Below are 24456 nucleotides of genomic sequence, written 5' to 3'. Positions count from 1 at the left end.
AGAGGTGTCTTCCAGTATTGAACTTGCAGGATGCAGTTCGCGCGAGACTTCCAAGTGCTTGAATTTTAAACAAATATTTTTTCCTCGGTAGCCAAGCTCAGGAAAAAAAAAAAAAAAAAAAATTCAAAAAACAAACCCAAAAATAAATTGTTTCGAAAAACAAAGTTGGAAAAAAAAATTCAAAAAACAAACCCAAAAATAAACTATTTTGAAAAACAAAGTTGGAAAAAAAACGATTTCAAAAAAATAAACCCGAAAATAAATTATTTCGAAAAACAAGGTTGGAAAAAAAAAACAAATTAATAAAAAAAAAAAAAAATAAAATAAATAAATTATTTAGAAAAACAAGTTGGAAAAAAAATTCAAAAAACAAACCCAAAAATAAATTACCCAGAAAAATGAAGTTGGGGGGAAAAAATAATTTAAAAAAACGACCTCCAAAATAAATTACTCAGAAAAACGGAGGGTTGAAAAAAAATAATTCAAAACCCAGCCCCAAAAACAAATTACTCAGAAAAACAGTGTTGAAAAAAAATTTATACAAAAAACAGCCCCCCCCCTTTTTTTTTCTTGTGGATGCAATACACTTCCGTAACATAGGAATAAATATAAAGATTAATAAAAGTATGTTGATGAAATTATAGTTAGCATCCGCACAGGCCGGAAGTAAAGGTAGCAAGTGTACGCTGTTATCGTTTTCCGCCTTACTTTCACCTCCTTTTTGACAGTTTATCCATATTTAAAGTAAAAAAAAACTTCCGTATGAATCAAAAACACGTTGGTAAGTCATCATACGAAAAATGAAGTGACTAAGATCGAAACAGAATAGTAGCGAGATGATTTATTTTCAAAAAATGAACAGGATGCAGTTGTTTTCCTTCACCTCGTCTGACTTAACTACTCTCGTTCATGTGACGTAGCCGGTAAACACACGTCGTTGCAGGTCCTTCCCCATTCAAACACTTTCTTGAATATACTCGCGGAATGCAGTATTCTCGAAGCGAGGGTGACTGGCAAGGACTGGTGAGTGAGGTGAGTAAGACGGTATTGTCCAGTCCATCCATGGGCATCCTTTTGAGAGACTCCCCCTTAACATATGGAGCCAGCAGGTGGGAGTGATGCTCAACTTTTTCCTCGATAACTAGCACATAAATATACTTCTGAACGACGATTGAACAACTATTCTTAGTCAAAAATTCTTATTATATGTCGCTACCGATGCTATTTGCAGTGTTAAGGTGCCAGTGAATGTACCTGAACGCCACTTAGCACTCTTGGCTGCAATGTTTGTCTTTCCATTTAATGGTCAGGTGTTGACGTATGCACAATCACCTGACCGGTACTCAAGTAAAGTCATTAATTATTCGTACTTAACATAGGGGAGAACGGGGTTTGTTGTCACAGTTTTTTTTAATCGTTTCCATTTTTCAACTCTTAATTTTTGCCGTGTGCCACTTATATTAATTGGATTTTCTTGAAAAATTATGATCCAAATGATTTTTAAAAAACCTTTTATGCATAAATTAGGATTTTCTTACGTGTTTTTATTATATTAATATAGGACTGTGGTCTCAAACGTAAGTTCCGGGGTCTAATTGTGGCCCAATATTTTACAACCCGCATTTGACAGCCACTTGTCATATTTTGAAAAAAAAAAAATATATATATATATATATATATATATATATATATATATATATATATATATATATATATATATATATTAGGGCTGCAGCTATCGAATATTTTAGTAATCGAGTAATCGACTGAAAATTCTATCGATTAATCGAGTAATCGGATAAAACAAATATATTTTTAGGTGAAGAGCATATATAAATATACATGAGAAAACAAGACATTTCATCTAATTTTGAACCATTTTCAGTCAATCAATGTCTTTATTTTCGATGTATATTGTTGCAAACAGCCAACAATTGCATCTCAGATGTAACTAGAATTAAAAAAAAAAAAAAAAAAAAAGACTAATTCACTGCTTTCACTCAAAAAACTTTAGATCTTATTACAAAAAAATATATATATATCTTACCTAAAACTGCCGTTACACTTGATAACACACATCACTTTCAAGTTTCAAGTTTGGATTTTTTCCCACGTCTTTCAATTGAATTTCTCTTTGTGTCAAGCCATTTTTAAGTTCTAGTTAAGTTTTAAGTTAGTCTAAACTGCAAGTCCTGATAGGATTTTGAGTTTTTGCAGTGTTCAAAATAAATGTATGATACAGGCTGTATTGGAGCACATTAGCACCAGTGCTACTTGGTGTTTTATCCAGCAATGACTACTGAGCTAAAATTGATAGTTAGCATGATTAAGTTTTTATTTTACACCCTCATCACTCCACAATGCTATGTTATATTAAAGCCTGTATGTAAGACACGTTAGCCAAGCATCGACAGTGGTCATAATTAATAGAAACCTAGCCCTCCGCAGGGCTAACGTTACTTCAGAACAGTAACGTTAATCTTATTTATTAGCGCTTAGCGCTCTTTATTAGCGCTTAGCGCTCTACTGCTTTAAGATGGCGGCTGTTTACTAAAGCTGCCCAGACGCGGCCAAGTCTGTCATTTATCATCTAGTTCAACATACATGTGATCTCTATGAGACGCATCAGACGCTACCTGTACCAACGTAGCATCGTGCGGGCTAGTATTTAGCAACGTCGGCGTCGTTTGTGGCGGCTGTCGGGTGCAGTAAGTTTTTTTTTCCCCCTTCTTCCTCTCCGCACGTGACAGCGCGTTGTCCCGCATTAAAAGTAGTCCGAGCAAAACGTGATGCTTAGAGCTGTCAAAATAAACGATTACTCGAGGTGAATAAAATTACTCTGATCAGTTTTTAAACTCGAGTTACTCGAGTTGCTCGAGTACTCGTTTCAGCTCTAATATATATATATATATATATATATATATATATATATATATATATTAGGGCTGTCAAAATTATCGAGTTAACGCGCGGTAATTAATTTTTTAATTAATCACGTTCAAATATTTGACGCAATTAACGCACATGTCCCGCTCAGACAGTATTCTGCTTTTTGGTAAGTTTTACAGCAAGGTTTTTTGTGCTGTCTAACAGCGAACTCTTTTGGTCGCTTTGCGACATGGTTTATTGCTTTCTTGCCAGTTCAATATGACTGCACGACGTCTCAGGCTGACGCCTACGTTGTAATGTTGTGCTTATATGATCCTTGGACAAGATTTGTCCGTAAGTATGGTTGTTGTAAAGAATGTACATATTATGTTAGTAAGCGAAGTGTTATATTTTTTGTATGAGACTGTTTTTGTTTATGTTTAGTGAACCTGTATAGCGTGCTAAGCTAACGTTGTTGCTAATGCAATGCTTGTGTACTTTTTTTTGTAGTTTCACTACGGTCTAAAGAGGACAGTGGTTTGAGGCCATTTTGTTAATAAATCAGATGAAAAAGGAAGAAGTCTGATTATTAAGGCGTCGTTCACTAGCTGTCTAGCTTTGGAAAAAGTAGACGCTTCGGAGTGAGGACAGCATAGACAGATTTAAATGACAGTAGAGTGAAATGCCCACTACAGTCCTTATGTACCGTATGTTGAATGTATACATCCATCTTGTGTCTTATCTTTCCATTCCAACAAATTATTTTACAGAATGTATATATAATTTACAGAAAAATATGGCGTATTTTATAGATGGTTTGAATTGCGATTAATTGCGATTAATTACGATTAATTAATTTTTAAGCTGTAATTAACTCGATTAAAAATTGTAATCGTTTGACAGCCCTAATATATATATATATATATATAAATATATATGTATATGTATATGTATCTATACATATGGCTTGCCGAAATAAAATGGATCAAAAATGAATGCGTGAATAGCTTTAAATCTTTGACTTCCATTGACGACAATATATTTGTGATTCTGCTAGTTCCTGGTGTGTAAGCGCAAGCTGGAGAGCAAAAAAGAGGCCCTTCTCATTTTGTCCAAGGAGCTGGACACATGTCAGCAGGAGCGAGACCAGTACAGGCTGATGGCCAACCAGCTCCGAGAGCGCCACCAAGGACTCAAGGAGAAGTACAGGGAGCTCATTGTGAGTGTGCATGTTGAAAAACAAATCAACAGGTTAGCTAGTTTTGACATTGACTTGTGTTTATGTACAATTTAGGACGGTGACCCGTCATTACCGCCGGAGAAACGCAATCAAGTAAGCACCAGATCTTGCTTGATGGAGATTTTTGACGAAACTTTTGTTCATGATACTACAAGAGGACCGGTTGGTTCCCGTGACGATGGCGACGCCTAGTGGTCGAGAAGGAAAGAACGCTTTGCCTGTTTCTTATCATAGTGTTCAAAATTCTCTTTAAAATACTCCTAAATGTACTGAAGGTTTTAAAATTACTTTTGGATCAAAGGTGAAAAACTTGAGGGGCCCGGGGCCAGATCGGGCCCATTACATCATTTTGTTTGGCCCGCAAACGTAAAACGTGTGTGTTGACTTGGTTTCTTGCTAAAATACAATTCTAATAAAATTGATTTTGTCTTCAATGAAAGATTGAGGACTGCAGTCTAGAAATCATTAATCTGCTGAAAAGAATAGCTGTTTACTCACTTGATAATCAATAAACTGTATAATCTGAATGTTGCTGTAGATTAACCTTGCCCAGATGCTGCGAGACTCCAAGCAGCGAGTCACGCAGCTCGGCGAGGAGACCAAGGAGCTGACCCAGCGACTACTGGAAGCCCGAGGAGATAACAAGGTGAGCACAAAACTGTACACGCCTCCGGCCATGTCGCTATAACTGAAAATATCACTTTTCTCGGCGCGGTCAGCTCCTGCGAATGACGATCACTCGACAGCGGCTAGGGGACGACGAGGTGGGCGCGCGGCACTTCCCAGCGCATGAACGTGAAGATTTGGTCCAACGTTTGGAGCTAGCAGGCCATCAGGTTGGCAAAAGCATGTCCATAGAATTTACTGGCCTATATTTAGTATAAAGTGGTATGAAAAAGTATCTGATCCTTTTGAAACGTCTCACATTTCTGCATAAAATCACCATCAAATGAGATCTGATCTTTGTCAAAATCACACAGATGAAAAAACAGTGTCTGCTTTAACTAAAACCACCCAAACATTTATAGGTTTTCCTATTTTTAAGAGGATAGTATGCAAACAATCACAGAAGGGGGGGAAATAAGTAAGTGAACCATCACATTTAATATTTTGTGCCCCCCCCCCCTTTGGCAGCAATAACTTCGACCAGTCGCATCCTGTAGCTGCAGATCAGTCTGGCACATCGATCAGGACTAATCTTGGCCCATTCTTCTCGACAAAACTGCTGTCGTTCAGTAAGATTCCTGGGATGTCTGGCATGAATCGCTGTTTTTAGGTCATGCCACAGCATCTCAATGGGGTTCAAGTCTGGACTGTGACTTGGCCACTCCAAAACGTGCATTTTGTTCTTGTGAAACCATTCTGAAGTTGATTTACTTCTGTGTTTTGGATCATGTTTTTTTTCAGCATCCATCCTTTTTTTTTGTTTTTTTTTTGTTTTAGCTTTAACTGTCTTACAAACAGTCTGATTTTCCTGCAAGACATCTTGAAAAAGTTTTGAATTCATTTTTCCATTAATGATATCAAGTTGTCCAGGCCCCGAGGCAGAAAAACAACCCCAAATCATGATGCTCCCTCTACTATGCTTCACAGTGGGGATGAGGTGTTGATGTTGGTGAGCTGTTCCATTTTTCCTCCACACGTAATGTTGTGTTTTACTCCCAAACAATTCAACTTTGATTTCATCAGTCCACAAAATATTTTGCCAAAACATCTGTGGAGTGTCCAAGTGCCTTTTTGCGAACATTAAACCAGCAACAATGTTTTTATAGACAGCAGTGGCTTCCTCCGTGGAGTCCTCAAATGAACACCATTTTTAGCCACAGTTTTACATATACTTGATGTGTGCACATAGATATTGGACTGTACCAGCGATTTCTGTCAGTCTTTAGAAGACACTCTAGGGTTCTTTTTTTTACCTCTCTGAGTATTCTGCGCTGAACTCTTGACGTCATCTTTTCTGGACTGTGACTCCTTGGCAGAGAAGCAACAGTACCAGACTCTCTCCATTTGTAGACAACCTCTCTTGACTGTCGACTGATGAACATCCAGACTTTTAGAGATGGTTTTGTATCCTTCCCAGTTTAACACAAATCAACAATCCTTGATCACAGGTCTTCAGACAGCTATTTTGACCGAGCCATGATGCACCACAGACAATGCTTTTCATCAAGACAATTCTTACCAGGTGTGTATTTTATAGTGGACAGGGCAGCTTTAAACCACTCATCCGTGATTGGGCAAAAATTGTTTTCAATTGCTCTTTAAGTCTCCTTAGGCAGAGGCTTCATTTACTTATTTTCCCCCTTCTGTCATTGTTTGCATGCTATCCTCATTAAAATATGAAAACCTATAAATGTTTGGGTGGTTTTAGTAAAAGCAGACACTGTTTTTTCATCTGTGTGATTTTGACAAAGATCAGATCACATTTGATGGTGGTTTTATGCAGAAATGTGAGAAATTCCAAAAGGTTCCGATACTTTTTCATACCACTGTATGTTCTGCTAGATGGAAAAAATGGAGCAAAACATGAAGGCCTTGACGGATGAGCTCCACGACGTGAAGGCAGAGCGTGGAGCGTACCGTGACAAGGCCGAGCGACTCAACGTGGAGCTCAACCACGTCCTGGGCAACCGGGATTCGCGCATCGTGGACGTGGATGCGCTCTGCATGGAAAACCGGTAACGCAGACACACACCGTCTGTTGTTTCATTGATGTAACGGCACTTTCTGCTTTGGAAGGTATTTGCAGGAGCGCTTCACACAACTGCAAAAGGAAGTCAATCTTCTGAAATCCAACATCATGAAGTACAAGGTAAAGGTTTTTAATCCTGAGGGCACTCATTGGCTGCCACTGACAGCGCTTGATGTCCAATGTTGGGCTGCAATTATCGATTTTTTAAATCTATCAATTAGTTCGAATAATTGAGTAATCCGAGTAACACGAACATTTAATGCGTTGAAAAATAAATTTTAGGAGATGTAAAACAAAAACAAACAAAAAAAAAAGTTTTTATGCTAACTTTCAAAAGAGCATTAAATGCGAATACAAAATAAAATTCCTGAGTGTTCCTTCAAACGATGCAGGATTGAACTTTCATTTCAGAAGAGCAATAAATTCATTTAAAAATAAATGAAAATACCTGAGTTTTGCCTCAAACGATGTAAAAAAACAAATAAATGAGGGTCTAAGTACAACAAAAGAACAATTGGCTAACTTGCAAAGCAACTGTCAGCTAGCTGAAATGCTATAAGATACTAACGTTTTGTTTTACAATGTTCTTAAAATATAATTCAAACACATATTCCCACAAATAAATGCTAAATATACTTTTAAACTAAATAAGGGACGAATTAACAATCATAAAGCAAACAAAAACATACCTTATGTTGGTCTTAACAGGGTGCAGCTGGATTCAGGCATGTTAGACGAGTTATGGCATATTCACTGTTGCCACAAGAGGGCAGTGTATCCAACCAGAATGATAAAACTAAATGCAACACTTTCAAAACAAACCATTACAACGTCAACTTGAAACGAATCCTCGAAGCAGCAAAATTTGATTTGACGCTCTTTTCTAATCGAATTACTCGAGTTAATTGATTAATCGTTGCAGCGCTAGTCCAAAGTGTCGACTGTTAGAATGAATTGGACGTCTAGCACCGCCAGTGGCACAGATAGATGAGCATCCACAAGGGGGCGTCATTAGGGGAGGGAACATCCCGAGTAACCAGAAGGATAAGAAGAGGGAAGATAGGTCGGTTAAGGGTGTGGAAGGGCAGTATTTTGTTTTTATGTGTGAGTTTAAGCTTTGGTAAATAGTAAATATTCTTAATTAAAAAATAAATATATTATTTTAACTTAAAAAAATAAAATAAAATAAAACTGGAATTATTCTCTTTATTTATTGATAATTTTTATTCATTTATAATAATTTAAGAAAGATTTTTTTTTTATTATTTAATAAATTTAGAGTGTGAGGCGAGTTTTCATAAGTTTTAAATTGTTAACATTTATGACTTTATAATTGTATTTATTCGGGCTGTCAAATGATTAAAAATTTTAATCGAGTTAATTACAGCTTAAAAATTAATTGTAATTAATCGTAATTAATCGCAATTCAAACCATCTATAAAATATGCCATAATTTTCTGTAAATTATTGTCGGAATGGAAAGATTAGACAAAAGATTGATATACTATACATTCAACATACGGTACATAAGTACTGTATTTGTTTATTATAACAATAAATCAACAAGATGGCATTAACATTATTAACATTCTGTTAAAGCGATCCATGGATAGAAAGACTTGTAGTTCTTAAAAGATAAATGTGAGTACAAGTTATAGGAATTTTATATTAAAACCCCTCGTTGTTTTCATTTCAATAAAATTTGTAAAATTTTCAGTCAAAAAATAAACTAGTTGCCCGCCATTGTTGATGTCAATAATTACACAATGCTCATGGGTGCTTAAGCCCATAAAATCAGTCGCACCCAAGCGCCAGCAGAGGGCGACAAAACTCCCAAAAAAACACAACAAGTTGGCATTGCACTGTGCTGTCATTTTAATCTGTTTGAGCGGGGCATGTGCGTTAATTGCGTCAAATATTTTAACGTGAATAATTTAAAAAATTAATTACCGCCCGTTAACGCGATAATTTTGACAGCCCTAGTATTTATTCATAAATTATACTTATATGACAAATCCTAATTAAAAAAAAAAAAAAACAGTAGAACTGAGACCTGGTGTTCACATACAGGGACATCAAATTTTGGGTCATGTAAATGTATTGTAAAAACAAGACTAGGTTTATTAAATTATCAAAAGTACAATAATTTTTGGACTATAAGACACACCTGACTGTAAGCCGCCACCCACCAAATTTGACATGAAAACGAAATAAGCAGCAGCTGTCCTCACTGTTTTATGTGATATTTATACCAAAAGATATTAACCGGTAACACTATATTTGACAGCGGCATCATAAGACTGTCATAACACCATATGAACCACTATGAAACTTTGAACCAATTGGTTGCAAAGCTTCATTGCTCCAAGAAGCTTCATTTGGCCATCAATGCTCCCTTGGGGGAGAAAGTCAACCTTTGCTGCCACCTGCTGTCAACACTGTTGTCGTCCAACATGCCTCCTAGCATGTATTGCAGCGCTAGAGATGCAAATAACATTCAAAATTCATGTTCTGTACTCATTATTTCTTCAGTTACTGTTCTAGTTGTTTAATTAATTGCTAATTATGGTATTTGGTAACACTTTATTTGACAGTGGTGACATAAGACCATCATAACTATGACATGACACTGCCATGAGCATTAATGAATGCTTATGACATGTCATTTTGTGTCATCTGGCAAATTATCTCACTTTTGAATGGATGTGATGATCCGAGCTAGACGTAAATGGATTTACTGAAATAACTCATAATGTTATTAATGCCCATGATAGCGTCATGTCATAATTATGACGGTGTTATAGCAGTGTTATGACGCCGCTGTCAAAGAAAGTGTTTGCTATTAACTCAAATAAATCAACAAATAATCAGCAGGATTCAAAATCAGGGGAAAAAAGTAGCATCTTATAGTCTGAAAATTACAATAGTCACTTCTAAAGACAATTGAAACAATACTTGCAGACTGCTCTGGAAAGGAGGAAAACCTCTAGTGGTTATGAGAAGTCACACGGAAGCCCAATCACGGGGATCCTCTCAGCCCAACGAGGTAACAAACCAAATATAGGGAGAAATTATTATTGTATAATTAAGAACAACTATGTGGAAAAGGAAAGACAATTTTTCCTTCTTACATGGAGTGGAGGAGATGCTTTTGGAAGAGCGCGGCTGCAGCCTCCCGCCCACACCTCAGTCCATTTCCGATCTCAAATCTTTGGCCACGGCCCTGCTGGAGACCATCCACGAGAAGAATCTCGTCATCCAGCACCAGCGCCACACAAACAGGTAAGAATTCTATCACTGTCAGTGACGGACAATAAATTAATTTTAACAATAATGCAAAATTGTATAGAATTAGCGTATTTTGAGACATTGTAAAATGTAAAATCTGTTTAAAGTTGCTATGACTGCAATGCACATCTGGCTGTTTTTTGACCATTTCATAGTTATTCCAACCAAAACAATGCATCAGGGAACGCCCACTTTTTGTCATCAATTCTGGTTGTAACGTCACACTGTACTCTAGCAAGTTAGCTAGCTAGTACATGTTGACAGAATGACTAGAAAGCCTATAGATAGCATGCTAGCAGACTGCAAAAATCAGCTTTTTTTAGTGGGCAGGACCAAGACAGCTCAGAAAGTTTACTTACAGTGCTGGCCAAAAGTATTGGCACCCCTGCAGTTCTGTCAGATAATGATTGCAATTACAAATGCTTTGGTAGTAATATCTTAATGTATTTAGTTTGCAATGAAAAAACACAAAAGAGAATGAAAAAAAAATCATTATCATTTTACACAAAACTCCAAAAATGGGCCGAACAAAAGTATTGGCACCTTGAGCCTAATACTTGGTAGCACAACCTTTAGACAAAATAACTGCGAACAATCGCTTCCGGTATCCAACAATAAGTTTCTTACTGCTGGAATTTCTGACCACTCTTCTTTGGCCAACTGCTCCAGGTCTCTGATATTTGAAGGGTGCCATTTTCAGATCCCTCCACAGACTTCATAATGCAATGCACACGGTCAAGCAGTCCAGTGCCAGAGGCAGCAAAGCAACCCCAATCAGGGTACCTCTGCTATATTTGACTTCGGGGACCTGTTCTTTTCTTTAAAGGCCTCGTTTTTTCCCCCGTAAACTCTATGACATGATGCCTTTTCCCAAAAAGCTTTACTTTTGTCTCATCTGACCAGAGAACATTCATCCAAAATGTTTTTGACTTTCTCGGGAAAGTTTTGGCAAACTCCAGTCTGGCTTTCTTATGTCTCTGGGTCAGAAGTGGGGTCTTCCTGGGTATCCTACTACAGAGTCGGTTTTCATTCAGACGCCGACAGATAGTACGGGTGGCCACTGTTGTACCCTCGGACTGCAGTACAGCTTGAGCTTGTTTGGATGTTAGTCGAGGTTCTTTATCCACCATCCGCACAATCTTTCTTTGCAATCTCTCATCAATTTTTCTTTTCCGTCCACATCTAGGGAGGTTAGCCACAGTGCCATGGGCTTTACACTTATTGATTACATTGCGCACGATAGACACAGGAACATTCAGGTCTTTGGAGATGGACTTTTAGTCCTGAGATTGCCCATGCTTCCTCACAATTTGCTTCCCAAGTCCTTAGACAGTTTGCTGGTCTTCTTTCTTTCCTCCATGCTCAATGTGGTACACACAAGGACACAGGACAGAGGTTGAGTCAACTTTAATCCATTTTAACTGGCTGCAAGTGTGATTTGGTTATTGCCACCACCTGTTATGTGCCACAGGTAAGTAACAGGTGCTGTTAATTACACAAATTAGAGCATCACATGATTTTTCAAAAAATGCCAATACTTTTTTCCAGCCCATTTTTGGAGTTTTGTGTCAAATCAGAATGATTTTTTTTTTTTTGCAATTCTCTTTTCTGTTTTTTCACTGCAAGCAAAATATATGGAGATATTACTACCAAAACATTTGTAATTGCAATCATTTTCTGTGAGAAATTGAGCATTATCGGATAGAATTGAAGGGGTGCCAATACTTTTGGCCAGAAGTGTATATCACAGTTTTGCAATTGTTTCACACTTTCAGTTTTTAAATAAATAAATAAATACAATTAAAATAAATTGAAGCACCTGATTCTATAATGCAACAATAAAAAAAAATACAGAAACTCTAAGATAACATTTTTATAAATGAAGAATATAGTAAATTGCTTAAAGAATATAAAATAAAGAAAAATTATCAATACGAGGATAAATGAGGAAAACAAGGGGGAAACTCAGGAAAAACAATCTAATAAACAGGGGTGCACATATTTTTTTGCCCAGGTTCTCAGAGGAGGACCTGGAGATGTGACTTGGTCCTCATTGAGCTTGAGAGCCGACCCGCCTGATGCGATAAAATTATGACAGGCTTTACTTAGAGCCAATTGACTTTAATTAATTATATTAACAATTATTGCTTGATTAACATCAACTGGCACAACAAAATTGCCATTACTTTGAAGTGAAAGAAATAAACATAAAAGCACCAATTCAAAATAAAGGGCATTATGCGGCTCCCACATGAACTCCAAGCCTTTGTAAAAGTGGGATGTCCTCCTCATAAGACCTCATTGAACGTGCATGTTTAGCTTTGTAAAATGCGAGCAAAAACACGTTTGTCAGTGCATGGCGCTGTTTTCATTACCTTTATTCCGCCACTTGTCCATAGGGCGAGTGGGGTCCTGTTTGACATCGATAGTTTGCTTAATTGCCACATGCTCTCTGTTTTTTTCGTGCTTTTCAAAGTGTGGATGGCTGAAATTCTTTGACCCTACATAAAATGCGCTGCTCTTATCGGCGACATTGGGATTCTCACGGCATATTTTGTCCCGCATTTCCGTGCGAGCATCATTTGCTTCTAGCCATGGTACCTCCTGCAGCCACTTTTCAACAAAAGTCCTTTTTTTCGGTAGCGCCGGTGACGTCTCTGTCGTCTGTCTGTATTTTGACGGGGGTGGGGGAACACGGAAATAATTACTCAGTGGGACCTGCCTCTTCGACATTTTGAGAAGTTATTTTCTTGTGTCCGCCGCAAATACAGTGGTCAGCCATCGGTACGCAAAAGCGTATGGAAGCCTTTGAAGGCCAGCGCGTTTGTCTACGTCCAGTACGCATGCGCGCATGCGGACCACTTACAGTTGTGGTCAAAAGTTTACATACACTTGTGAAGAACATAATGTCATGGCTCTCTTGAGTTTCCAGGTATTTCTACAACTCTCATTTTTCTCTGGTAGAGTGATTGGAACAGATACGTCTTTGTCACAAAAAACAATAATGAAGCTTGGTTCTTTTATGACTTTATTATGGGTGAACAGAAAAAAGTGATCAAATCTGCTGGGTCAAAAATATACATACAGCAGCGCTAATATTTGGTAACATGTCCCTTGGCCATTTTCACTTCAATTAGGCGCTTTTGGTAGCCATCCACAAGCTTCTGGTTGAATCTTTGACCACTCCTCTTGACAGAATTGGTGCAGTTCAGTTAAATTTGATGGCTTTCTGACATGGACTTGTTTCTTCAGCATTGTCCACAAGTTCTCAATGGGGTTTAAGTCAGGACTTTGGGAAGGCCATTCGAAAACCTTAAATCTAGCCTGATTTAGCCATTCCATTACCACTTTTGATGTGTGTTTGGGGTCATTGTCCTGTTGGAACACCCAACTGCGCCCAAGACCCAATCTTTGGGCTGATGACTTTAGGTTATCTTGAAGAATTTGAAGGTAATCCTCCTTCTTCATTATCCCATTTACTCTCTGTAAAGCACCAGTTCCATTGGCAGCAAAACAGCCCCACAGTATTATACTACCACCACCGTGCTTGACGGTAGGCATGGTGTACTTGGGGTTAAAGGCCTCACTTTTTCTCCTCCAAACATATTGCTGGGCATTGTGGCCAAAGAGCTCGATTTTTGTTTCGTCTGACCACAGAACTTTCCTCCAGAAGGTCTTATCTTTGTCCATGTGATCAGCAGTAAACTTCAGTCGAGCCTTAAGGTGCCGCTTTTGGAGCAAGGGCTTCCTTCTTGGATGGCAGCCTCTCAGTCCACGGAGAAGCAAAACACGCTTGACTGTGGACACTGACACCTGTGTTCCAGCAGCTTCTAATTCTTGGCAGATCTGCTTTTTGGTGATTCTCGGTTGAATCTTCACCCTCCTGACCAATTTTCTCTCAGCAGCAGGTGATAGCTTGCGTTTTCTTCCTGATCGTGGCAGTGACAAAACAGTGCCATGCACTTTATACTTATAAACAATTGTTTGCACTGTTGCTCTTGGACCTGCAGCTGCTTTGAAATGGCTCCAAGCGACTTTCCTGACTTGTTTGTATGTATATTTTTGACCCAGCAGATTTGATCACTTTTTCTGTTAACCCATAATAAAGTCATAAAAGAACCAAACTTCATGAATGTTTTTTGTGACAAAGAAGTATCTGTTCCAATCACTCTATCGGAGAAAAATCAGAGTTGTAGAAATAACTGGAAACTCAAGAGAGCCATGACATTATGTTCTTCACAAGTGTATGTAAACTTTTGACTACAACTGTATGTGCGCCCCTGCTAATAAAATACTGAATGCAATACACTAATACAAAAACATGGTGAGTCAACCAAAGTCTTCCCAAACAGAGCTATTCATGATGATGATGATCCATTCAATGATAGCATTGAAATGAGGTTCATCTTTTCAGGATATTTCCACCAAAACATGGTCTGCTATCATTTTAAAGTCACTTACTGTCGTATTTCATAGCACTTTTAAGTTTTTAAGTTGCACCTGCGTATCAGTCGCAGGCTCAGCCAAAGTATGGGGGGGGGGTGATTTATAGAGCAGAAAATATGGGATATCGAACCAGCTTGAGTATGCAAATACACTCACTTCTCATTACTACTGTAGGATCCTCGGGAACAGAGTTGCTGACTTGGAAAGGAAGTTGAAGACGTTGGAGGTTTCTGGGTTTTGGAGTCTTCCAGGTGTGTTTTCTCAGAACTCCAAAAATCAACAAACTCAAGTGTTTTCCTCGCTCTTACATGATTGCGGTGCTATCTTTCTCTCTCCTTTTTGGCTGCGTCTCAGGCCAGACCTACCGCGTGTCAGTGGGAATTGGGAGTACGTATTCTTTCAGTGTCAGTTTACCATGTGTCATCTCCATCCAGGACGCAGTTCCCTTTCTCCCCACCGGAGTACGGTGTTGTGCCGCTTATGAGGTGGTAGAGAAGGGGGGCTGCGGGCCTGTCACCAGACCATCCTTCTCAGCCATAAAACTGACAAGCGTCCATTATGGAAAATGATTGCCCACATTACAAACACATTTAGGGGGAATGTGGCGTTATTAGGGGATTTGTAGGCGGCGGAAAGAGAGGTGCGGGGTTGATGTGTATTAAACAGGACGGAATGAAACGGGGCAAACTATTTGTTTGGAGTGAAAAGCGCGTGATTGACATCCCCCCTGAGTGGCCAATCACCCCAAAACAAAACATTTGCGCAAAGCCATTTTTGGGTGTAGTTTCGCCGCCGCCTCACACTCGAATGGTTTGTCGTAAAGGTTGACGAGCACATTTGGCACATTTGGGTGTGTTTGTGACGCCTTAAGTAGCATATGGTGTCAGGCCAAGAGGCGCGCAGCCATCGCTAATGAAGACGGATGACGGGGAAGTTGGGGCCACTTTTGACAGTTTTAGGGACTAATGTGGGGCGCACGCTTACGGATTTTTAACATCTTCAAAATGGTCGCGAAAATATGACGTCTATCATCGTCAATGGAAGTGAATGAACGAAAAAAACTGTTAAGAATACGAAAATGTGAATATAATTTGTCATACTGACCAAAGATGTTGATTTTTAAATGTACAAGTAGTCCATGGGTTACGAACGAGTTCCGTTCATGTGCTGGCGACGTCACCCGAATTTCAGCGTAAATCGGAATTAACCCTTTAACTACCCCTAAATATCAAAACAACTTTCCAAAAAGTCCAAAAGTATATTATTTTGTTGAATTGATGGAGGATATACTGCCATCTGGTGGCAGTGTTGGGTCTGGCTTGTATGAATGAGGAGCCATAGACTTCATAATAGACTTCATAATACTTGACAGGACACAGAAAACGGGGCGGATCAGTGGGGGGGGGGGGCTATTTTCAAAAACTTCTAATTCAAATATCTTTAAAACCAAAGCTGCTACCGACTTAAAACCAAAACAGGCACCTACCTTAGCCATATATGAGTCTCCATGAACAGCGGCATCAAAAAATTCAAAGTCTTTTGCTTATAAAATCCCGATTATTTATTTTTTATATAACAAAACATCAAATGGCTATAAAATTCTCAGATTTTACACTAGATGCACAAAAAACACCAAATGCAGCAGATCATCATCTATATTTTCAGGATCAATAGCAATATTTAGCATATCATAAGCATATGTTTTTGCCCAAAATGCCAACTTATTATTTTTTTTCTTACTGTATGTTTTCAGCAGCTAATAAATCACTCAATTTTCACATCAGAAACTTAATACTTGAGGAAAGCATGCAGAATCAATTATAATATATAAATAGATTACTAATAAATTCTATATACAATCACAACTTTTTATAGAATAGCCCTTTATTGTCATTATACAGTTGTTCAATGAAATTGTGGAGCATTTCCCTTTGCAGTGCATGATAAGTTAAAATCTCAAAAGTGACTTGCAAGTATAAAATCTCAATAAACAAAAATAAAATGCGTATGTGATAGCCCTATGTTCAGGCAGTGCAAATAATCGCAGTGCAGTAGCAGAAGTTTGACAGTTAAGGCTTTGAATATTGCAGGTGAGTCAGTATTGCACATAGAATACTGCATATAAATGAATACTGGACTCTGCCTAACAATGAGGCTAGTCAGTTACAAAAATTAGCCACCTCCATGTGTTAACAAAGAAGAAAAATCTTGTGAACAAATGCTTAAATCACTGAATTCAGTATAGATATGGACGTAAAACAGTCTCGAATCTTGGTTAAAAGCAAAAAAAAAACGTGCAGAAAGCATTTATTTTGCCTAAATATTGCGAACAATGAGGCTAGTCAGTTGCGAAAATTAGCCGCCTCCCTGTGTGAACAAAGAAGAAAAATCTTGTGAATAAATGCTGAAATCACTGAACTCTTCATAGATATGGATGTAAAACCATCTTGAATCTTAGTTAAAAGCAAAAAACAAACAAACATGCAGACAGCATTTATTTTGCGTAAATATTGCGAACAATGAGGCTGGTCAGTTTGGAAAGTTAGCCCACGCCACATGTACGCAAAGAGCTTTTTCCGTTGAAAATTCTTGTGAATAAATGCTTAAATCACTGAATTCTTGATAGATATAGATGTAAAACAGTCTTGACTCTCGGTTGGAAGGAAAAAAAAAAACAAAACATGCAGATAGCATTTATTTTGCGTAAATATTACGAACAATGAGGCTAGTCAGTTACGAAAGTTAGCCGCCTCGATGTGTAAACAAAGAAGAAAAATCTTGTCAGTAAATGCTTAAATCACTGAATTCTTTATACATATGGATGTAAAACAGTCTTGAATCTTGGTTAAAAGCAAAAAAAAAACAAAAAAAAAAACATGCAGATTGCATTTATTTTGCGTAAATATTGCAGACAATGAGGCTAGTCAGTTAGGAAAGTTAGCTCACGCCACGTGTACGCAAAAAACTTTTTACGTTGAAAATTCTTGTGAATAAATGGTTAAATCACTGAATTCTTTATAGATATAGATGTAAAACAGTCTCGAATCTCGGTTGAAAGCAAAAAAAAAAAAAAAAAAAAAAAAAAAAGTGCAGATAGCATTTATTTTGCGTAAATATTACGAACAATGAGGCTAGTCAGTTATGAAAGTTAGCCGCCTCCATGTATAAACAAAGAATAAAAATCTTGTGAATAAATGCTTAAATCACTGAATTCTTTATAGATATGGGCGTAAAACAGTCATGAATCTTGGTTAAAAGCAAAAAACAAACCGTTCAGATCGCATTAATTTTGCGTAAATATTGCGAACAATGAGGCTAGTCAGTTCGGAAAGTTAGCCCACGCCACGTGTACACAAAGACCTTTTTAATTTGAAAATTCTTGTGAATAAATGATTAAATCACTGAATTATTTTTTGATATAGATGTAAAACAGTCTTGAATCTCGGTTGAAAGCAAAAACAAAAACAAAAAAAAAATGTGCAGATAGCATTTATTTTGCGTAAATATTACGAACAATGAGGCTAGTCAGTTATGAAAGCCGCCTCCATGTGTAAATAAAGAATAAAAATCTTGTGAATAAATGCTTAAATCACTGAATTCTTTATAGATATGGGCGTAAAACAGTCATGAATCTTGGTTAAAAGCAAAAAACAAACCGTCCAGATCGCATTTACTTTGCGTAAATATTGCGAACAATGAGGCTAGTCAGTTCGGAAAGTTAGCCCACGCCACGTGTACACAAAGACCTTTTTAATTTGAAAATTCTTGTGAATAAATGATTAAATCACTGAATTATTTTTTGATATAGATGTAAAACAGTCTTGAATCTCGGTTGAAAGCAAAAAAAAAACAACAAAACATGCAGATAGCATTTATTTTGCGTAAATATTACGAACAATGAGGCTAGTCAGGTACGAAAGTTAGCCGTCTCCATGTGTAAACAAAGAAAAAAAATCTTGTGAATAAATGCTTAAATCACTGAATTCTTTATCGGTATGGATGCAAAACAGTCCCGAATCTTGGTTAAAAGCAAAAAAACCGTGGAGATAGCATTTATTTTGCATAAATATTACGAACAATGAGGCTCGTCAGTTACGAAAGTTAGCAGTCTCCATGTGGAAACAAAGAAAAAAAAATCTTCTGAAATTTGTAAATATTGTGAAATCAATGTCAAACTGGATAAACTTGGGATATTTTGGCTTTTTCCTTCAGGCTTACAATGGGTTTAATCACAAAAAGAAGGAGGTTAGGATGTAAACTTTGATTTGAAAGTTTCTGAGGTGAGAGTTTTTAAATCATGATCAACAAAAATTGATATCATACACAGATTGTTTATTTGGGTAGAACTAGTGATTACATTAACGTGGCAACATGTAGAGGCTGAAATCTGATTGGACAGAAAAATAAGTCAAACATTTACGTACAGGATGAAGAGAAAATTGAGTTTATTGTTGTTCTCGCAGGGAGTCGGGACGATGCGACGCCCAACGAGCGCCTCCCACCGGAGCTTCATCCGACGCCCGTGGCATCTCAGCAGCTCCGTCCGCCCGCAGGTAAAGCGAGTAATCGCGCGTAAACCCAGGCCGCTGACGAGACGGCATAAAGAGCGCCATTAGCCCACGCGGCCGTCGCCTCTGCCGTCTTGTCTCCTCATTGGCGCGAGTTGCCCAAATGCCATGGCATTTTGAAAATGTGAGGCAAATTCTCGCCCGCTGACATTCAAAAACTTCTCTTGAAAGATGACCGAGTGTGAAATGTGCGCGTAAGGCGGGAGGGGCATAAATATGGATGCTCCATCCGTCGAAAACTACTACGCATTCTCCTCCTGCGTAGGCCTTTGAGAATCTTTAACCTTTTTTTTTTTTTCATGCGTGTCCACAAATATGGGTCAGTAATCCCCCAAAGTGCGGCCACATTTTAGCGAAGAAGCAGAACTAAGCTGTTCCTGTCACACGTCCCCATGTCACTGGGGTTATATTTAGCTTGTTGCCAAGGAATCGCTCCATTCACAATTGAAATATTATACCTTAAATTGAACAAACAGTGAATAACATCCTATTTGCTTTAGGGCAGTGGCTCTTGCTGCGCCTCCATGTGGCCTTTGAGTGCCATTGAATAACAATATCGTGAAAATATTACCGTATGCCAGACATGTTTTCATTCTTCTTCAGTCAAACTGATTGTCGAGCAAAAAATCTGATGCCTTCTAGTGGTCGAAAGTGGAATTATAGTAACAAAAAGTCTGCAATGAAATTAAGTGGACCCTCATGATATGAGCATAATCCCTTCCAAAACAAGCTCGTAACATGAATGTGCTCATATCATGAATGCATTTTCTCCTTAAGAAGTCATAGCATAGCATAGCATAGCATAGCATAGCATAACATAACATTTTAAAGTATTAAAAAAAAGTTATTTATATTAGCAGTTGACCGATATGGCATTTCAAATACCGATATCTAAAAAAATATTCCAGCCGATGTTGTAAGACGAGATTTGAGGTCGCTATACTTTTTTTTTTAAAGCCTGTAGATTATGAAAGGCATTAAAAAAAAAAAAGTTTTTTTTTTTTTTTTTAACCTGTCCTGTTCAGCTGTTTGACACGGAGAATGGAAGTCTTAAGTGTCTGGTTGGTCTGAACAGTTTTAATGTTTCACATCGAGAGTATGACATACTCCCATACTCGTTTATTATGACAAAGCAGCGAACAGGAAGGGGTCATGGGGGAACAGAAGAAAAGAAACACAAGAAAAGAAATAAAAGAAACACAAACAACAACAAGAAATACATTGAACGCCTACACTAACTATTTATATGTTGGTGCTATCATCAGCTAGATTTCCGGTTGACACCATGTGAGGGGCCTGTTGACCAGGGAAAGAAGGGGTGGGGGTGGGGGAGTCTACTGTATAAGATAAGTGATTGGGAGGGGTGGAGTGTACACAAATCAGCTCTGTGATTTAGAAACCAGTAATTGTGTGAATCCTTTGTGGGTGTAAGCCCGTCGGCAACCGACCCTACGCCGCCACATTGCCAATCCCAGCACCGGGGCCCCCCCACCCGAGGAGAGACAGCGAGAACCAAAAGTGGTATTTGCCATGTGGCAAAATGGATTTTTGCTTTATGCTTTTTTTTTTTTTTTTTGCCATGCGGCAATTTTTTTTTGCCATGTGGCAATTTTTTTGCCATCTGGCAAATTTTTTTTTGCCATGTGGCCTTACCTGGGTGCCAGTTGAATGTCAGTTCGCTATGGTAAAAAAATCACTGCCACACATGGTTTTCTGACATTTAAAATGAAGGTAAAATTTGGACGTGCAGAGCCATCAATGGCATGGACTTGTATGGCCTAAACCCTGGCCAGCCATACACCCCAAAAAATGCCATATACCCCCCACAAACCAAAACGCATTTTGCCACGTACCAAAACAAATGCCACATGGCAAAAAATTTTTGGCACATGGCAAAAAAATTCCACAAGTAAAAAATGCCACATGGCAAAAATGTTTTGCCACATGGCAAAAAAACAAATGCGACATGACAAAAAATTTTCGTCACATGGCAAAAAAATTGCGACATGGCCAAAATAAATTTGCCACATGGGCAAAAAAAATGCCACATGGCAAAAAAAAAGTCACACGGAAAAACAATTTTGCCACATAGCAAAAAAAATGCCACATGGTAAAAAAAATTTGCCACATGGCAAAAAAATTTTGCCACATGGTAGAAAAAATGCCACATGGCAAAAATGTTTTGCCACATGGTAAAAAAAAAGCGCCACATGGCAAAAAATCTTTGCCACATGAAAAAAAAAATGCCACGTGGCAAAAAGCTTTTGCCACTTGGCAAAACAATTTTGCCACTTAGCAAAAAAAATGCCACATGGTAAAAAATTTTTTTGCCACATGGTAAAAAAAAAATGCCACATGAAAATAAAATGCCACGTGGCAAAACATTTTTGCCACATGGCAAAAAAAAAGCCACAAAAAAACACTTTTGGTTTTTGGACCTGCTGCACCCGAGAGTGCCCAATCAAATCCAGCCGCGTGCGAGCCCCACCAAATACGCGACAGCCACTCAGTCGAGCGGAGAACCGGGAGGCCGGGGGACAGTGCAGCCCATCCCTCCACCCGCAGCCCAGCAAAGGGCCACCCCCCCCCCCCCCCTCCCGGGATCCAGGGTAGTCCCCAGGGCCACACGCGCCCCCATCAACTGGCCCTCAGGGATGGAAAATTACTCACATGACAAGACTCCTTTTCACTCGTGACGATGCTCGAATCATGAGGGTGTTACTTAATGTATGACTGAATTTCCTAAAATGACCAGTGACTATCTTTTCCCTCCCAGTGATACCACACGACAGAAATTCTCATGAATCATTGTGGGAATGCCATACGGCCGGTTGCAACCTTGATGCAGATGGCGCACCGCCGACGGCAGCGCCGCAGATGAACGGCACGGAAGGAGACCCGGCGACCACGACGCATGAAGAGGGACGGAGTCCGGTGGAGGAGTCGGGGCGGGAGGCCGAAGAGGAAGACCCGGCGGCGACGGTGGAAGAGGGCGAGGAAGCTGCGGTGGCGCTGGACGCCCCGCAAGACCGATCGCGCCCGTTCTGGCAGGACCGCAACTCCCAGGATGCACCTAGAAACATCAGAAATCAGGTCGCGCAAAGTGACACGTGTCCTAACCTGGCCTAAGGGCTTCCTGAACTATTTCAAGTCGGTGCCTTTTTATTGAGTTCTCCTTGTGACTTGTGGCATATGTACTGAAAATGTGTCTCCAACGCCCAAGCGAGCCGGCGGCGAGGCCCTCGTCCTCGCACGCTGGAGGCAGCTGGCCTCGCCACGCAAAAACGCCAGAATCCATGAAGTGCTTACACAGCGCAACTTGCTATTTTTAATCCCCACGCCACTAAATAAATTGGAGCGGCGGTGTGAGCCCGGCACCAGCCAGCTGATTTGGCACGCCGCTAAGAGCCTCTTTCCTCCCCGAGGAGCGCAAGTTTCGAAACCAGATGGAGTGGGAACTAATGAAGTTGTAAGATGATACCAGCTTGCTTTTGGATTCCTCATCAGGAATCTTTGCATGCCTTAAAGACAGTGAGGAGATTTGCATAGTTGTTAGAGTGTGTTTGGGCGAGGTGGGGGTAACATTTTGGCAGGATCCATGAGCTCTTGTGGGCTTCTGTGACATACATTCCATAACTGGTTTTGTCTCTCAAAAACATCTGAGCTTTGAATGTGAAGTTAATGCAAAGGTTGTGCAGAAATCTTGCAATAAATGGTAATTAAATGTCAAGATTAGTTTTTAAATTCTGTATTTCATCCAGGCAGTGGAAGATTTCCTGATTCATCAGCACAACAGTGGAGCAACTCTCGTTTACAACACATCCTAGTAAGTGAAGTTCAAAAATTGGTAGAAGTTTGACTACATCTACAGATTCAAATACAGAGGTACCCAGGTATGAACATCTCTTACCTTTTGGCAAAATTTGCTGTTTTGAAGTCAAAAAGGGTGACCTACGTGAAATGTGTAGCCAGTCAACCTCTGCTGCCACCTGCTGTCAACGCTGTTATCATCCAACATGCCTCCACAATGCATTGCAGCAATATAGATGTAAATAACAATCATGTTCTGTTCTCATTATTTCTTCAGTTACTGTTCTAGTTGTTTCATTAATTGCTAGTTATGGTATTTGGTAACACTTTATTTGACAGTGGCACTATAATAATGTCATGAGACCATCATAATTATGACATGACACAACATAAAATCTGATTGTAATAATGTAAAAACAACAAGAATAGTGTAAAGAATAAAAGTTCATACACTCATGTAAGGCGAATGAATGCAGGGATACACTCATACACATACAGTGGAGGTCTCTCTTAGCCAATTGGATGCAAGGAACGCTAAGCAATAACCAATGGCAGAGCAGCTAGTATGTTGCGTTCAGTGAACTCTGGGAGCTGCGAGTACTAGCCATAATATATTTTTGCCTTTCGTATCCTGAAATAGTTTAAGAAGGGGCAATATTTTCCTGTTGAGGCGTCTTTTAACCTGAAAATTCTGTGTGTAGAGACGTTCGTAAGTAGAGGTATCACTGTAATTGATAATCTTTCATGGAATATTGACCAATCATACATGTTTGGATTTATAGCACTTTTGCATTCATCTTTTTTGAATCCTAGTGTGTCTTTCAGGTGAGCTAGAAAGTCTTTTTGTCATTCATCTTGGCTAGATTTATTTCAGGGAACAAATATGATGCGCTTACGCAGTGCTTAATTTGTAAATCATAAGGTGCCGGTACACAAAGTACATATGATAGCGCAGGGATGATGAGACGGGCACAGGTCCCGGAACGCACGCAGAAAATGGTGCTGAAAACAACACGCAAATGCCCACTTGCCATTCTGTGGGACTTAATTGCTTCAATTTCAGATGATATCCATGGGATAAATGTTTTGATAACAGTAGGGGTGCACGATATCCATTTTTTGAAACCGATATCGATAACTTCCTGCTCCTCAGAGCCGATACCGATATCGATAACCAATAATAAATATATATATATTTTTTTGAACACCTGGAGGTTTCCAAAAAAAACCCAAAAAACAAGTGATGGATTCAACATAGATTGGCCTTTGATCTCACCAGATTTTTCATAATGACATGAACAAAACCGTGCGTTTCACTTCTGCACTGCCTGACTGCCAGCTAAAAATGAATGCACTTCCATAAACCACAAGGCTTGGTCTTTTCTTGCTTTTATGGGAAGACAATCGTCTTAATAATGTGAAAGTACAACAGAAAAATACACATATTCAATACTCAATATACAACAAACGGCACAATACACTTATAGCATAGCATAGCATAGCACACTAGTTTGAGCTACTAAAGCATTGGCTGGCTTTTA

At 38.9% G+C, this 24456-nt stretch overlaps 1 protein-coding gene across 2 annotated transcripts; it reads left to right on the top strand.

Annotated features, from left to right (window-relative positions):
• Positions 1 to 886: 886 nt before the first annotated feature.
• Positions 887 to 23122, top strand: LOC130927736 (coiled-coil domain-containing protein 149-like). 2 transcript variants are annotated; one of them, XM_057853725.1, is made up of 14 exons: positions 887 to 1032; positions 3926 to 4087; positions 4163 to 4201; positions 4647 to 4754; positions 4828 to 4944; positions 6617 to 6789; positions 6851 to 6923; positions 9765 to 9849; positions 9941 to 10085; positions 14712 to 14788; positions 14892 to 14924; positions 19001 to 19090; positions 21882 to 22198; positions 22867 to 23122. In XM_057853725.1, the coding sequence occupies exons 1-14, from the start codon at positions 985 to 987 to the stop codon at positions 22930 to 22932; spliced, it is 1533 nt and encodes a 510-aa protein (XP_057709708.1). In that variant the 5' UTR covers positions 887 to 984; the 3' UTR covers positions 22933 to 23122. The 2 variants fall into 2 exon arrangements, with proteins under 2 accessions (XP_057709708.1, XP_057709709.1); XM_057853726.1 differs by lacking the exon at positions 14892 to 14924.
• Positions 23123 to 24456: the final 1334 nt, after the last annotated feature.

The sequence above is a fragment of the Corythoichthys intestinalis genome, chromosome 13, assembly GCF_030265065.1.
Source record: "Corythoichthys intestinalis isolate RoL2023-P3 chromosome 13, ASM3026506v1, whole genome shotgun sequence".
NCBI lineage: Eukaryota > Metazoa > Chordata > Actinopteri > Syngnathiformes > Syngnathidae > Corythoichthys > Corythoichthys intestinalis.
This window is presented reverse-complemented; position numbering and strand designations above follow the sequence as displayed.

Coding starts and splice junctions, on each gene's coding strand:
- LOC130927736 (XM_057853725.1), top strand. CDS start 985: ATGCAGTATTCTCGAAGCGAGGGTGACTGGCAAGGACTGGTGAGTGAG. Junction 6,790..6,850: donor GCGCTCTGCATGGAAAACCG/GTAACGCAGACA, acceptor CTGCTTTGGAAG/GTATTTGCAGGAGCGCTTCA. Junction 9,850..9,940: donor GATCCTCTCAGCCCAACGAG/GTAACAAACCAA, acceptor TCTTACATGGAG/TGGAGGAGATGCTTTTGGAA.